General features: G+C 28.9%; 1 protein-coding gene and 1 long non-coding RNA gene across 2 annotated transcripts; one reads left to right on the plus strand and one right to left on the minus strand.

Annotated features, from left to right (window-relative positions):
* Window positions 1-11,629: 11,629 nt before the first annotated feature.
* LOC112274780 (uncharacterized) lies at window positions 11,630-14,707 on the plus strand. The gene is made up of 5 exons (XM_024504540.3): window positions 11,630-12,337; window positions 12,799-13,068; window positions 13,211-13,306; window positions 13,429-13,499; window positions 13,764-14,707. Exons 1-5 carry the CDS (start codon window positions 11,942-11,944, stop codon window positions 13,879-13,881), a joined length of 951 nt encoding a protein of 316 aa, XP_024360308.1. The 5' UTR covers window positions 11,630-11,941; the 3' UTR covers window positions 13,882-14,707.
* Window positions 13,658-14,940, minus strand: LOC149986601 (uncharacterized). The gene is made up of 2 exons (XR_016500075.1): window positions 14,806-14,940; window positions 13,658-14,237 (listed from the first exon to the last, which is right to left on the minus strand). It is a non-coding gene; the product is annotated as an uncharacterized LOC149986601 (long non-coding RNA).
* Window positions 14,941-17,731: the final 2,791 nt, after the last annotated feature.

Genomic DNA, 17,731 nt, shown 5'->3' on the forward strand with positions numbered 1-17,731 from the left:
AGAAGTTATGACATTACATTCAAAATATTCGTACCTAATTTGAAATACAATCTTCCATTTATCTCTCTTTTTAATACATACCAGATTGTATGCCTCTTATAGATCTATTTTATATAGATCTTAGTTTATTTTGTGATAAACTATAGATTGATCCAAATGTTAATTGAGCTATTTCTTGAAGGTCAATTAAGTAGTTATAAGAATGATGTTTTGGAAGATTATTTCTATTTTTTTTTTCAAATATATCTTTAAAATCTTAATATTAGCTAAAAATGCCATTTAAAGGTTTTTTACCATTAGAAATAAGTATGGCATAAATGACACAAGGTAATTATTTTTTTGTAGCATATAAGAAAGTTCTTATAGCTATAAATATAAATTTCACTATATTAAACTTATGACATTTTATTTGATTAATTATACTCCTAATTATAATTTCAAAAAAATTAAGACTATAAAAAATCTAATTTATTCAAGGATTCCATTTTTTAACTATAATAAACCTTAAATGACTAGATTAAAAAAGATCTAATGATATTAAATACCACAAAGCTATTATAACCATTAATTATTACTTCTAAAAGAAATATTTTATAAATAATGTCTCTCGAGGATAATGAACGATCATCTATAATTTCTACATGAACAAATTTTGTTTTCTTTATTAAATATATGATATGTCTTTTAAGAAACTCTTCATTTAAAAATAAGCTAAGACTTTTGAATTTAGTAAGGCATAGATCTTATGATGTTTAGGTCCTAAATTAGTATCTGTTGTAAAACAACAAGAGAATTTAGAGGAAAGAATAAGACCTTCATTAAGTATTGTACAAGGTTCTAGCAGTATAGTTCCTATTATAGCTGGACAAACTTATTTTTAACATATTATCTTTTTTGATAGTCATACTTCTTGTTTTTTGATTGTGTTGTTTTTTTGGACAATGTTGAGCAATGTACTTTGATTTTTTACAATATAAACACAATCTTTCTTGATAACAACTGGTCTTTTCTTGTTCAATAAGATGTTTGAAATGTACCATATCAATTTGCATATCCTCTACTTCTGAAGGTATGTATTAAAAAGATATTTGTGTTGCCATTAAATTATAATAACATTAATGCTTGTGAATAAAATCAATCCATCTTAATTGCATTTGGTAGTTTGGTGGAATAACTTTACTTACATAAGATTAGTTGTCTTCTATTTCTTAACCATTATTTATCTATGATTTTATTTTATTAAATATTTATATAATTTTATATTTATTTTATTTAATTATTTATTTAATTTTTAATTCTTAAATTTCTTAAATTTCTTATTTCTTATTTCTTATTTTTTTTATTTTATTATTTTATTATTATTTTAGTTTTTAATTATTTATTTGTTGTTATTATTTTATATATATTATTTTAATTATTTATTTATTTATTTAATCTGCTCACCAATTAGCTCATGAGAGTTTTTACATGCATCACTTTTTTCAACAAAGAAATGACCATACTAAAATATTAATCACAACACCACTGTTGCTTATTATTAGATCAAAAATATGTACAAGAATCCTTCTAAACTTGTTATCTAACCACTACTAGAAATCAATTGTCACCTTGCAACAACATTGCAAATCACAACCGATCTACCATAGTTATCAACTCCTAAGCCATCTTTTGCCCTTGTTGCTATTAAATCATTTCTATGTCCTTGCAACACCACCACTTTAATTTCTTTCAATAAGAAGGCCTTCACCTCACCGCTTCCTTTGAAATAGCCAAGCATCTTAGATCCATCAACACCAACCTAGTGCAATATCACAATTGCTTCTCTTATAGTCAACTTGAGCTCTTCTAAAATTGGTACTCTCTTCTTTTTCTAATTGACAACCTTCTCTACTGATCTAGATCTATTCCTATATCTATGACCAATAACTTCTCTGGAATAGCTATTGCCAAAAGATAAGAAAACTAGAGACTTCTTGAAACTAGACTAGAACAAGAAAAGAATTAATAAGAATAAAGAAGGCTTCATTCTAACTTCTATATATACTATCAACCTGGGATCTACGTGGCAACATTCTATAGGACCTCCAAAACATATTGAATTTACAAAATATGTATCTTAACTTATAACGTAAGTTTTCTATATAAATACCATTTAATTAGTTTGTTCTATAAGCTACTAACATATATCGTATGTGATTAACTTGTTTACCAAGTTTCTAACCTATTAATCAACTACAAACACATGTAAAGTCAAAGCAACATCTATAAAGCTTTCAGAAAGCTCTCCTAGAAGATATAATGAAATTAATTCATTTTTATCTACTACTACCTATTCATATTATTTAGGTAATAATTACAATAAACATGTATTTGTAACAACATAATTTATTTTATTTGTTAAATTTATCATTGTTTATATTTTTATGTGATTTTAACAAATAAAACTCATAAAATTAATTTAATTTTGAGATGTTGTATGCTAATGCTTACAACTTTGAGTTGAATATTTTTTTGATATCATGTTAAATTAAATCTTGTTTTCAATACTAACACTTAATAAGGTCAACCTTTGAGTATACTAAATATATTTTAATTGTAGCTTATTTTATTCAACTAGCATATTATGAAACATATTTTGAATTACATGAAATAGAAAGATAATATGTAATTCAATTTTTTTGCAAAGCAATTTATACATAAATATGCATTATACGTACTTTTTTAATATATACTTTACTAATTAATTATATAAGTTGAATAATAATCAATAAAAATTATTTAAATAATATATTTATTTTTAGTTTTATACAATTCAACTTTGGTAGAATATAGCTATATATTAAACTCTATTTGTGAATCATTTATCAATAATTGTGAAAAAAAAGTCATTTTTGTAAGACATGTGTAGATATTATGTCTAGCACATTTGCAGTTTTTGCAAAAACATCTTCTTGTTGTTACTCCTATAGTTTCAAATTGTGAAGCAATGTCATGTAGTAATATGACTAGTTGGTAAAAATAGAAAGAAAGTACAATCCTTGATGATCATATGATTATTGTTGTAGTTGTTGTACAATCCTTTAAAATAAATGATATAATATCAAGTATGTCTTTACTACTACTCTTGTAGTAGTACTTGCTCCCACATCCAATATTAAAATAAGATATATATTAAAATTGAAATTAAAAATCCTAAAATATATATCTTATTTTTTTCAAAAATTCTTAAAAGACCTTGTATACTAAAATTTTAAGAATTTTAAGAATTTTAAGAATTTTTAAAATATAAATTCTTAAATTCTCAAAATTCAAAATTTAAAGATGATCTTATATACTTAAAAGTCTCAAAAGACCTTATATATGTTATTGTTGTTTAGATTTTTATGAAATATTTCTTTCAATTATAAATCAAAAAATTAAATTTATAAAAATATTAAAATTTCTATATTAATTGTGCACTTAGTATACATATAAATTTAGTTATAATAGTAAGTTAATTAATAACTTTATATCAATACATACATCTACAAAAAAAATTAAATTAAATAATATAAAAATAAATAATTTAAATTCTTAAAATTTGATTCTTTTATATTATTATTAGTTTTATCTATATATATATATATATATATATCATTTTAATAAAAAATAAATAAAATTATCTTATTTTATAAGCCATAAAATGGCTTTACATTTAAGTTTTGCATTTGTGTGTATTTATATTTTATTTATTTTGTGATAATATTTTTAAAAATGTCTTATAATTGATTATGTACTCTTATAATTCTAATTTTTTCTATTTTTATTAATAAATAATAAATTAATGGATACATATCATTACAAAATATATATATATATATATATATATATATATGTGTTTAAAAGCATATCTTTTTTTTAACTTTTAAATTGTTAAAGCTTACTCTTAATATCTTTCAAATCTTACAATTACTATTTTTTTTGTCTCTACCTAACTTTCTTTTTCTTTCAACTTTTGTAAAACTTACTCCCAACATCTTAATCTTTTGTTCTCTCTTAAAAATGATTTCATAACTTTTCAACTCAATGATAGGCTATTGCAAGTTCTTACAATCTATTTATTTAGTTTAAAAATTTTATTAGACAAATTTTCTTGCCTAAAAGTATGAATAATAAACAACTTCAGAGAGGTTTTCTAAGCCCTCTCTCTCTGCTCTTTTGGGTGAAGGGAGGAGCCATGCCAAAATTTGGCCGAAATCCTAATCTTAATTTTATTTAGATTTTAATTCTCATTGTGAACCTTGTGATTGTGTATGTATGGATTTTGCATTGTGAACGATGGTCATTAAGTTTTAAAATATGTTTCATTGAGGTAGATATCTCCTCGGCCTTTCAAATACCCCTCGGATGGGTTTCAAGGGCCTCGGATTTTCTTCAATCAGTCACTCAATTTCTGTTGTTTCAATGTGAGATTCTGAGTAGTTGTAGTTTTTGTTGTTAGCTTTCTGACAAGATAAGATTCGCTTGATTTGGAGTAAGAAGGAATTTTTGGTGAATTTTTGAGTTTGAGGGAGTCGACTGCCTTTGCAGTTTGAATCAATCAAGTTTGGAAAAGCATTTCTCGGTGCCTGATGATTGGCTTTATTTGAAATTTTGGGAGCATCAAGCTTTATAAGCTAAGCTCTGAAAAGCGCAAGTTTTATTGAATTTGAAGACAATCTGAATTTTTAGTGAATTTCTAAGTGAAGAGGGTTGGTCACTGCAGTAGTTTGGATCACTCAACTTCAAAGGAGGAATTCTCACGATTGGAGCATTAGATTGCAATAAAGATTAATGAATCAAAAGCGCCTTCAAGTCAGCCTTGCAATAAGCTAAGAATCATTCAAATTGAAGTCGATTACAAATTTTGGCAAATTTTGAAGTAGAAGGGGGTTTCTACCTTCAATCCTTACGTGTTGTCAAAGTACCTTCGCTTTCACCTCTCTCACTTATTTTTACTATCATCTTCACAGTGACTTGTAAGCTCTACATTTCACTTTTTGGCTAATAAATTTTAAGTTTAACTTTTAAACTGAACTTTTAATTTTAACTTGTCACTCAACCTTTAATCTTAACTTTTAACTTAATTTTTTTTTTACTTAACCTTTTAATTTTAACTTTTAATTTAAACTTTTAATCTTAATTTTTAACTTTAAATTTTTTTAACTTCACTTTTAACTTAGTTTTTAATTCAAACTTAAGTTTTTATTCTTATGGTCAATTAATAGTAATAACTTAGTTAATTATTTTTACTATGTTTGCATAGTAAAATTCATTTAACATGTTAATTTAATGTTGGTAACCATTGCTTGGAAGGCCTAAAACTAATTAAATTTTTAATATAAAGATTTAATTAATCTAACAATTACACAATTGGAGCTCTCCAATTCCACCTCTTGGACTTGTTGTGTGGCATAGGTTTCATTCAGTGGTGAAATTTGGCCTCACAATGAATCAAATTTTCTTATAGAAATTTAGTATCTTCTTTTACTTCATAATATGTTGTAATATTAAAAGTATTAAAAGAGTTGGCTTTGATTTTTTGGAATAATACTTTAAAAGAATATTATTTGATATATCACAATAATATTTTTAATTCAAAAATAATATTTTAAAAGTCTATTTGTTATTCAATTAGAAGGTAACTTCTTCATACTACTTTGGTTTTTCATACTTATTTATTTAAAAATAAGATTCATTTAATATAAAAAATAACTCACTCAATAAAAATTCAAACTCCAATCTACTATTGGTGCAAGTTGTTAGAGGTCAAAAACCTTTGTAATATGTTCAATTTTCCTACATAAATTAACACATTAATTTCTATTCATCTATTTATTTATCTTTAATAAAAACTTAAATGCTCTAATATAGACTTTAAATCTTTTCCAAGTATTTCGACAAGTAACTTGTATATTTGATATTTTTCATATTTTTCTATCGTACTTAAAATTTTTGATATAACACAATTATGGAAATAGTTTCAAACCATGATTGTATATTTTTTACATGATTATTTAATAAAATACTATAGATATATTATAATTTCACCTTCTTACCACATAAGGATAATTATATATTATTTTTTTGTTGTTTCAAGAATATTTATTAAACACTTTTTTATCCACATTGTTCCAAAAGCATACAATTTTTTTTCCTACAAACTAAATATATAATTCTAAAACTACACTATCAATCTAAAATAATTTCAATACTATTATTAAATTTCTTTATATGTTTTTATGGCTTCATTTTAACTTACAACTATGTTCTAATATTGATTAATTTTAAATCATAATTCTAAATTTTAAATGAATTTTATATGAAAAAATCTATCTTAAAAACTTTAGTGCATAACTAAAATAATCTATCAACAAAATGCAAGCATGCTTCAAAAGAATTAAATAATAATATTAAATTAGAATGTGAAGTTCTTTAAATGCACCCAACGTTTTTTTGATTGAATAAAAAAGTTTAACTTAAGCTCCAAAAACATCCAACCAAACTATATCTTTTGAATAACTAACCAACTATAATAAAAACAATTATTGTAAATACTAATAAAAAAAACTTTTAACCACCTTATTTTATTTTTAATTATAATATTCTACCAAAAATATAATAAATGAGATTTATTTTTCTATTTTACTCAATTTCACTTACATTCTTACATATCTCTTTTATCTCAAATTTAAACTTTAAATTTCATGTATTATATTTACTAATTAAAAAAAAAGATATCTCCATTTGCTACATCTATTAGTACTTTCCACATTGACTTATCACCACACTCTTTTAATTTATAATTTAATAAAAAAATATAATAAAATTTTAAAAATAAAGATAATAAATTTATCACTTTCTATACAAGTTTAAAATATTTTCTACAATTATAACTATATTCATTTCTTTATATAGTTCAACTATCAAGGACAAATACATTCTTCCATTAAAAAATATAAATGCTTCTATATCAAAAAATTGCATCCGCAACCAACTAATTATTTCAAAAGCATTAATATATATCTTATACATAATTATTTTATCTATGTTTATATATATTTTTAAAAAATTAATAAAATCCTTCACTTTAATTATAAAATTAATATAATTTATTTCATTTCTTATTATTTTATTAATATGTAAATTTATAAATTTAATTAAATAAAAATAAATAAATAAATATGATTTATAGTTGTTTATGAGACAGAAATTATTATTTTTAAATAAAAAAATTTATAATACTATAAAATATCCATAATATATTAAAAAAAAAGTTTTATCTTATTTTCATTTAACTTCTGTTTATAAAAAAATTATTTTTTTCAATACAACATACTTTAAAATTTTAATCAATACAACATGCTAATTTATTTATTTTTTCTAGTAATGAGCAAAATTGTACAGCAAAGAACACTTCAAAAAATAGTCATGTAGCAATAAGAAAACTATTTTCATCTACTTGCACTCACATTTTAATCCATCTAATCCACTTAATTTACTTAGTTGCCTATGTTCTGGATATAAAAGGCAAGACACATCAATCTTCATCTATTACTCCCACAATGCCACTACTTGTATCAACAACAATAAAATACATGATTTAATTCAACATTTGTTTTACAATTCAACAAGGATATGACTCTGCAATTGAAACCAGGGTACAAATCCTTACTAAAAAATGCACATGATCCAAGCTACAGCTGATCCAAATTGTTCATAAAAGCTCATTATTATTTCAACCACCATCTCAATTATGCCTTAAGGATGCTATTTTCAAATATATGAGCTCACTATGATGCAATTGAAGCAGTAAATTTAATGTTTGTTGCATTTGCAAAATCATTGCATAATGTTGGATGTAGAAGAAGCTGTGTGCACCACATTCTAAACAGCCTCAAAATCTCATTTGAATAAGATGATCATGTCATAGAGCAAAACTAGATCTTATTTATAGATAAATTAATACTAATTTTATCTTTGACATCATAACCTTAAACTTGGACTTGGTTCTGGATGTTCTAATACCAAAGATGGATTGTCCCATGTCTATGTGGTATTTTAAGAGTACTATGTCATTGAAGCAATGACAAATACATCAAGTTTTTAAGCCTAAGATTAAGAGCTTGTTATTTAAATATGAAACCTATATCTTTCTATTATTAGCTTTTAATACATTGAAATAACTTATACAAATACATTACAAATCTATAACTTTTGCTATAGCCATATTGCATTGACCTTACTAATGTATATATATTTTGTATCTCTTCTATACATTTTCATCTTTTGCATAATTCAATTGAGTTGACAGATCAATTGGCTAGTTGATAGTTTAATTGACAAATCAATTTCAACTACAATTGCAAGCAATTCACAAACTAAGAGGTTTCAAAATTACAAAGATGAGTTACAAATAATGGCAAACACTTAAAACCATCTGTGGTGCAAATTTGATATATAAATTTAAATACAATTTAAGCATAATCTTGCTTAAATAACTAAATTTTCATTTAAGCTTTTATCTTATATATTCATTATTATTTTTTAATATGATGTCTGTTATTTTTTTTCTAATTAATTATTAGTAGATTCTTTGAGTTTTAAAATAATATTGTATTTTTTATTCAACATATTAATTTAAATTGTTAATAAATAAACTCTGATTATTATTTTTATTTATTTTAGAGACATCTTACATAGACAAAGTTTGATATTAATGCATATTGAGGTATAATTCACCAAAATTTCCTTTTTGTTGCACATTTATTGTTCTTTGTCAACAAAGCTTACTGCTGTCATGTTAAATTCTTTTATTGCTTTTAACTTGTCTTTAAGACCTTTGCCAAACTCTATTCTTATTAGTTTGCATATTTATTCTTTTTCTCTTCTTTCATTTAGTTTATCCATTCCTAAATTTTTAGATCCAATCTTCTCTATTGTATTTTTTTTTTTTTATTGTTTCAAATAATCCAAATCAAATTTCTATTTGTATCAAAATTATGTGGTTTTAGATTCATTTACTGTATTTTATTTTATATTGCCATAAAGTTAATACTTTTTAATCTTTTAAAACTACCTTTTATCATAAAAATGGTAATTATGAGTAAATATGGTTGCTATATACAAATGTGTGTATATATATATATATTTAAAATTATTTATTTATTTATATATGTATAAATAAATTAAGATGATCCTATTTCTTGTGTGATTCTAGAAGAATATGAAGGAATATTAATGCAAAATAAGGAGAAGAACAAATCAAAATATTTTGGCAAATCCTTATAATCTTAAACTATAAATTCTAAAAATATATATATAAGTTAAATTTTCTAAATCTAATGTATAAGAAACTATTTAAAATTATTTAATTATTATTTATAATGTGAATAAGTTTAAATTTATTTTTATTTTTAAAACAGTGATATAAATAGGGTTAAATTATTATTTTAAAACCTCATATATTCTAACCATATATAAGAGGTTTATGAAGTTTAAATATATTTATTAACTTTATATACTCATTAAAGATGAAAATATCAAAATTGTGAAGGTTGATTAATTTAAAACCTCAAAAAAACATGTTTTAGGATTTTTTTATTTCTAAAAATAAATCCTAAATCCTGAAACGGTTCTTAAATAAAATGTGTAATTTATTTTTAAAAAATTAAAAACATCAAAAAGCAAAAATCTAGTCTTATTGTTCTAAAATATTCGTCTAAAATAATCTATTTTAATGTTCTAAATTCTTAATCTTAAATCTAGAATTTTTAATCAAATCCTCAATTCTAACCCCTAATTTTAAATCCTTAATCTAAATTCCAAAATTTTATCAAGCTATAAGTCAATTATAGAGCTAATGTTGAATCTAAAGCTAAACTCTCTATCCTTCACAAATAAAGTATTGGTTGGACAGTCTTACATACTAAAATCCTACATCATAAATTTTAAAAACTAATTCTATAGTTTCTAAATTTTAAAATTAAATTTTTTAATCTAAAATCTTAAACTTATTAATTTGCAATATCAATTCAAAAATCTGAATAATTGAATTCATAACAACTTCTAAGCTAAATTTGTTTAGAATTATATATATATATATATATATATATATATATATGGAATAAACGACTTCTAAATTAAATGAATAATCAAATCAAAACTTTTAAAAAATATATCATATATAAGAACAAAAAAAAAAAAAAAAAAAAAAAAAAAAAAAAAAATTAAAAAATGGATTAAGGATTTGCTTGCTTGATTAAAAAAATAATAAATCAATAAAGATGTCAAAAAAATTAGATATATATTTAATTCTAAATTTTAAACAATATATTTTCAAAAGAAATTTGGCATGTTTCATAAAGTATAGTCACTTGGCTTCAAATTTTGGATGAAAATTTAGTATTTGGAATTTTTCAAAAGTATCAAAGTATGCAAGAGTTTTTGGATTTTTAACATTAGATTGGCAAACTTTTGTAAGGGTTATATATATCAAGCATAATAAGTTTTATGACTTCATAAAAATGTTATCTTTATTTGATATGTAAGAATACTTATATCAAATCAAAGCTTCAATGATATAAATATTCTAAAAAATTGTGTAAATGTTTATTGTAAACATTTGAACATTTACACAATTTTATCTTTGACATCTAAGCTTCTATGATATAAGTATTTTAAAAAATTGTTGAAATGTTCAAAAATTGTAAAAATTGTATAAAATTGTAAAGAACGGTTTCAAAATATTACATTTTTGAATGAATTTAAAAGAACCAATTGTTTTTTATATATTATTTCTTTGAGCAAGAATCTAAAAGATTCAGCTAACTAATTAATTTTTTTACCAGATTTTCAATATGAAATAAATTTAAATTACATATTTATTACATTATAATCTTTAAAATGGTTTGTTTGATTTAATGTAAAATTGATTTTAGTTTTAGTTTTAGTTTTTTTTAGTTTTGTTTTTTTTTTTTTTTGGTGAAAAATTTGCTATATTCATATAAACTCCTTTTATTTTAAAATGTACAATATAATTACCTATTAGTGCTTTTAAATCATTTTTTTACAATTTTATATCTATATATACACATTTATTTGTTTTTTCTTGTAAAATATAATTAAAGAAGAAAATCAATGAATCAACAAACCATGCATCATGTTTTTTGGGTAACACAAATAATTTTTGCATGCAAAGAATTACTTTTTTCCAAATGTTAAAACACCCATTCTAAAATCATATAAATGCTACACATGAAAAATGTTGACCTTGTCAATTTTTAAGACTCCCATGAGTACAAAACCAATCATGGTTTCTACAGCTACCAATTTCTATAGATACCCTTTGACAAGAAATGAATAATTGTTGATGGAATAATAATTGAGCTTCAAATCGCGTGTAGATGAAGCCGAATTTCCCGTTATCATTCATCCGCATCACCATCACTGTGATGATGAAATCACTTTCCTAGTCAGCTATCCTAGTCATCACGGGGTCCAGTGCCCCGTCATCGACGAGTCCAGCGTGGCGACGCACCTATTACCGAGTCCGAACACCATCGCGCTGACCTCCTTCTTCACCGACCCCGCCGCACTTCTTTTTTTTGTCAATCTCGGCTTTCGTCAACTGAGCGCCGTGTTCTTCGTTGGCTCCACCATTGCGCAATCGTGTATCGGGAGCCTCTCGGAAAGGCTTACATTACTTTGCTTGAAGTCTCACCATGAATTTACACCACCAGAAACGATGCTGAGATCAGGATGTTTTGCAAATTCGGATCCCAGAGGCGTGATTGAGATTGGACGAGAAGACTCTAGGTGAAAGTTTTGAATCTGAAACTTGCGTTCTTGATTTGGAATCTGACGTGAGGATGATTTTGGAGTAGGGTATTAGGCGGTGAAACGTGGACGGGGGTTTTTTGAGATGGGAAGGGAATCTGGCTTCGGTTCGTGGATCGTAGGCATGAAGACGAGCCAATTGGAGCACCGGTATGAGGCTTGCGGACTGAAGTCCCAGGTCGTGGAAGTAGACACTGGCACCACCTTGATTCGCTGCTGGGTGCCGTGGGAGCAGCCCGAGAGTGGGTTGTGGTCCGCGGGCGCCTCAGAGAAGCCCGCGGTGTTGTTTCTTCATGACTTTTTGATGGATGGGACTTTTGGCTGGGAGAAGCAGATCGAAATGTTTACGAAGGAGTTCAATGTTTATGTTCCCAATTTGGTGTTCTTCGGTGGCTCGTCGTCGACTTCGACGGAGAAGACGGAGGCATTTCAAGCGGATTGCATGGTCAAGATGCTCCACGCTCTGGAGGTTTACAATGAGGTGAGTGAGTGTCCATGAGATGTTTACAGCTAGAGAGGCTGCCCAATTCTTCCAGTGTTTCTTATCTGGAAGGCCGTCTATTTCGTGTTTTTCCCCTAAGAATTAGAGATACATAATTTATGTCGCACGAGAGATAGGATTTCAGTTATGTGATTATATGTAGTTGTGAGATAGCCATTCAAGCACTAGGCACACAACAATGAATCATTTTGAGCACTAGGCCTGTGATACAGTATCTTTATTGTCAATTTATAATGAGTATAACGAGCTGTTCATGGAAGTTTAGCCGTGGATATGGGATGAGGACGAAAAAAATTGAGGCAAGAAATTCTTCAAAGCCATGGGGTCGGGTTGATGCACATTTATGAGCACCCTGAAGTATTAGAAGATAAGTTTGGAGTTCATGCGAGTGAAGGACTCGCTCTAGCTTTGTTATTTACATCAATGACTATTTATTACAGGTCATGGTGGTGGGCGCTGGATATGGCGGCCTGGTTGCGTTCTGGATGGCTCATCTATATCCAAAGTTTGTAACGAAAGTTGTCTTCGTTGCTTCGGGGATCCACATGACGCCAACTTCCCAGAAAATGTTACTCGCAAAGTTTGATTACGACCATATTTCTGAGCTGCTGCTGCCTACGACAGCAACGGGGTTGAAGAACTTGGCATCCGTAGCTACCACCAAGCCAGTCTATAGGCTTCCGACGTGCGTCTGCAAGGGCATATTACATGTAATCAATCATCTCTCCAAATCACAAGCGATTTAGACCTTTTGTTTTTATGATAATGCTTAGATTTTTATAAAGTTTCGTCATTTTAAGGAGTAGGAAGAGTTTGAGCAGGTTAGTGATGGTGACGTGTATTGATTCACAGGTTTTCATCGACAAACATCGTCACGAAAAGGTTGAATTGCTTAACAAAATGGACTGTGGTGTACGAGGAGGACCTCCTCTTCCACACTTGCCGCAGGTATTGCATACTTCTCCCTATTCTTCTAAACAAGTGATGAATTAGAAATTGCATAGTGCTAATCACCTTTTTCTTGTCGCTGTCGAGATGTTTCAATTAACATCAGTTTGTTGCATCTTCAGGAGAAGTGTTTGATAATCTGGGGCGAGAACGACCTAGTTACGAGCGTAGAGTTGGCCTTCAAACTGAAACTGTAAGCGACCTTTCATTGCAGTGGATTGATGGATTGTGTAACATGTTTCCATAGATATTTACAATACCATCTTAAGCCATAAAACGAATCTACTATTCTTGGACATGATGTTGAACTGCACCTAGAAATCCTTTTAGCGTGGGTTCATCAACAGTGCGGATTCGAATGATACGTATTTTGCTTGGTTTGGTTGAGTCCAAAAGTACAGGTGACAGCTTTAGACTATCTGGGATAATGATGTCGATCGCTGTTGAATGTGAACAGGCACTTGGGCAGTTCAACAGACCTAGTGGTGTTGGAAAAGTGTGGTCACTTCCCCCAGGTTGAGAATCCTAATTCTTTCAATCGTATCTCGCTAAACTTCCTGAAGAGCACAAATTAGTAACTACGTGAGACGTTGGTAAGCCCATTAACATAAGACAAATCTGGCTTTCTATGAAGACTTCGTCAACTGATAACGATGTGGGAAGGTATTTGCTGAGGAGGAGGAGCTATTGTTCGATCCCTTGGGGTATCACTTCCCCCATGTTCAGCATCAAGTCCTCGAAGATATCTCGATAACATTCGGATTTAGCTAGTGACCGCACAGTCATCCAGCCATTTTGACGAATAACGGGTGTGTGGAATCCATGTGCAGCCCCAATCTCTGGCAATGAAAGCCCTCGAATCAGTGACTCAGACTTGTAGCAGCTTCAGAAATCAGCTCTGGGAAGCTCCAACAATACATTGCGGTAGCACCTGCAACAGAGGTATTTTGGCATGAGAAATGTGTCTCACTCGACCGGTTGCATCCAATACTGACTGGCTGACATTCTTGAGGGGATTAGCACCGAGGAACTGAAGTGGACTCCGATCGAGGAAGAGTGGGTCAGTCAAGTTGCGTCTGAGAAACACAAACAGGTCGGAAGGGACCGAGAAACAGAATAAAACAGAACGACACTGACAGAGGACCAAGCAAGTTCCAGTTAAACAACGTCTTCCAGATTCCGAATATGTAGATTGTGAATATAATTACACGAATTGAGTATATAATCGACCAGAACTATATTAGCCAACTCTTCCAGCAGCGAGAAGTAGCGGGGTCTTGATTCCACACAGTTATCAACAAGGTCTTCTCACGACGCACAATTCATTGAACTTAGTCCGACAGCTAGTCGTGCACAATTGTAATCATCGGAAGTCAGTAAAAACACGAAGAATTCAATGCACGCCCGAATTGTCGCACAGTGCATCAACTGAGTATTGTGCAAAGCCTCGGAAGGATTCATCCTGCCATAATGACCTCAACTAGAATCTCGCCAGTCACCTGGAAAGCCGTTGCGAAAGTGGATAACCCACGCCAGTTGACTCATGATTTTTCTCGCATCATGACGGAGCCGGAATCATCAGCCCTAACAGACCCCATGTAACATCCGGCACTGATTGTGTCTCGTCATTAGCTTCACAATTTCCTTGTCCTGTCCCAGTGGCTTCACCGTAAAAGCCCTAAAAGGAAAATCCCCGAATTCCAACCAACCACATTCTCAGACGAATGTGGCAAAAGATAAGGTGGAGGTCGAGCGGGCCCTTGTTGACCACATGCTTTCATTCTCGATCGAGATACATTGTGCTCTCGAAAGGCATCCCTGGATCGTTCGTTACATTCTCGGCATGGGCCACCACAAAAAAACAAAAGTGGCAAGCAGCAAGAGTAATTTCAGAAACCCTAACTTATAAGATAGTTCCCTAGAGCCTCCGATGGGTTCGCATCGACGCTCTCTCAATCGCGGTTGCAGCTGCAGGTCACAAATTGGCTTTGCAACACAACCATTCATACATCTGTGTGAGTTTGAGAAGCACTCTTAGGACCCCATGGAAGCCCTAATTATCGCCTGGATTTATTTATTTATTATTTTTTAATGTGCTTTCATTGAAACTGCACTAAGTGAGTTGTGCACCGAAAAAGGTAAAGTAAAAGGTAAAATAAAAATATGAAATATAAAAAAACTCCTCTAGTAATTTTTATTAACATTCTATTGAATTTTCTGGAGGAGTTTTTATCATTCTATTTTTAGAATCGATCCTTTTTAAAATAAAATAAAAAAACAACACAATTAAAAATTAAATGTTATTCAAACCATGCTTGAGAGTAAAAAAGAATCACTCGTTAATCTCTTTTATTTTATACTTACATAATGTACTATTTATGTATCCAAATGACTTGTCATAAATTATGGTTAATGAGTTGAAATACTCTGCAAGTCAAAATACATACTATAATTTTTTAACATATTATCACAAATGATGTTCATGAAATAAGATTGATATTATTAAACCATTTTATTTGGTTCTGGAATCTCATTTATTCATCATTTCAAAAACTTTGTAATAATATCAAAATTCCTTTAATATGATATCATTTAAAATTTTCTTTGAAAAGTGTTTAAAAAAAATACATTAATTAAATAAATTATTCTTAAATCTTCTTTGTTGTTTGAAAATAAGAAACCAATAAATCATATTACCATAAATCATTTACATCACTCTCCTTAACTATGTCCAAATCTTTCATACAAATATATAAATACTCATAAGTTGCAATTAACATATATGCAAAGTTTTTATCTTGATTGTCTTTATTTTTTATCAAGTAATAGTAGATGATTGATATATATATAGAAAAATAATTAAAATAATAAGCAATAAAATCATGACTAAGTATTGAGTTTTTGTTGTTGCTATAATTACATATACATGTGTTTCTTCATTTTGTTTCAATTTAAAATAACTTTCTATTTGAAGTTTGTTTATATTTATATTTTTGTTTTATTACCTCTGGATATTATTAACTGATTACTAAGAAATGAGATAGGTGAAGATTTTAATAATAAACAATGCTAATTTAAGAAGTAAAATTATAAAATATCCACTAATAAAATAAAATGCAAGGTAAACAAAATATATAATATTCTTCTTAAATTTTGATAAATACAAGATATAAATATTTAATTCCTATAGATATGTGTTTTTTATATTTAATTTGTGGTTCTTAAATTTTACAAGAGATAGGAACAAATTATGTAACAATATATAAAAAAATCAACATTTTTCTGACATGCTCATACAAAATATAAAATAAAAATACATCATAATTTTGTATAACTCAAAGAGTCTTTATTACTTACTATGTCAAATCTATTGTTGATATGTAATTTTTTGTGAAATTTTTTATACAAAGTATTCGTTGGAAATCTAAGCTCAAAGTGACATAAATTATACTTTTTTTTTTTTTTTTTTTTTTTTTAACCTTAAACTTTACCAAGATACTGTATGTTTTGAGCATCACTATAAAATTTCACCCACCCATTTCAAAATAGACACACTAAAGACGCAATGCAATGATGCACCATGTGATGGTTGGTTCTTTGTGGTAAATTGTTATTGCTATCAAGAATATTCAATTAAGAGAGATTGGAAGATACAAAAAAAAACTTGGAGACCACCAACAACAAAATTCATGTTCCAAATCAAATCAGTAGTCTCCAAATTAGCACTAGAAGGCTAGAATGAGACACTCGGTGAGACAGGCGGTGATGTGCCCTCGCAAAAGCTACAAACACGGCCCTCAACGTGATATCTTTGTAGGGGCAAGGACGTCGTTGTTGTTGTTTTTGCTGCCTGCACACACAGTTGCAATGCATTTTGGAGCATCCGATGTGTGAGGAGAGGATGGTGCGAGCATCCACCAGGAATCGAGTGGCTTCCCCCAACTGCATCTGAGGGCACCGCTATCCCCTGGCATTGCCCACCTCACCCCCCCTTTCCAAACGGATTCCAGCTCTCGATGAGCCGGCGGATGTGCCCTCCGCGTTTGTGCCAGGAATTGATTCGATCAGATCATGTTTTGTAGTGTTGGTGCATCCGCACTTTCAGGCGAAAAAGGTATCGCGCAACGTATCACAGAATCTTCCGGCCACAAACCTTCAATCGAGATCGAGTTTTGTGGGGCCATTGCAACTGGCTTGTTTCATTCTTAAACCATCGCGCACTACCGAGACCACGAGCTCGGCGACAACGCGCTCGTGGGAGACATCGCGACAGCACTCGCACCGCTATTTCTGTGAGGAATCTATAAAACACCCTTCCCTATAACATGTGTTTGGTATATCATTCAAACCCCGGAGAAGTTGGTTCCCATGATCCGTTGCTTCCATTGTCAGTCTCATTGGTCAAAGGCTGGTCAACTCTTCAAT

Source organism: Physcomitrium patens, chromosome 22 (genome assembly GCF_059467195.1).
Source record: "Physcomitrium patens ecotype Gransden chromosome 22, ASM5946719v1, whole genome shotgun sequence".
Taxonomy (NCBI): domain Eukaryota; kingdom Viridiplantae; phylum Streptophyta; class Bryopsida; order Funariales; family Funariaceae; genus Physcomitrium; species Physcomitrium patens.

What these genes read in the sequence shown, in the direction of transcription:
- LOC112274780 (XM_024504540.3), top strand. Translation starts at nt 11,942, where the DNA reads ATGGGAAGGGAATCTGGCTTCGGTTCGTGGATCGTAGGCATGAAGACG. An exon ending in CTCTTCCACACTTGCCGCAG is followed by an intron (nt 13,307 to 13,428) that starts GTATTGCATACT and finishes TTGCATCTTCAG; the next exon opens with GAGAAGTGTTTGATAATCTG. An exon ending in TTGGCCTTCAAACTGAAACT is followed by an intron (nt 13,500 to 13,763) that starts GTAAGCGACCTT and finishes GAATGTGAACAG; the next exon opens with GCACTTGGGCAGTTCAACAG.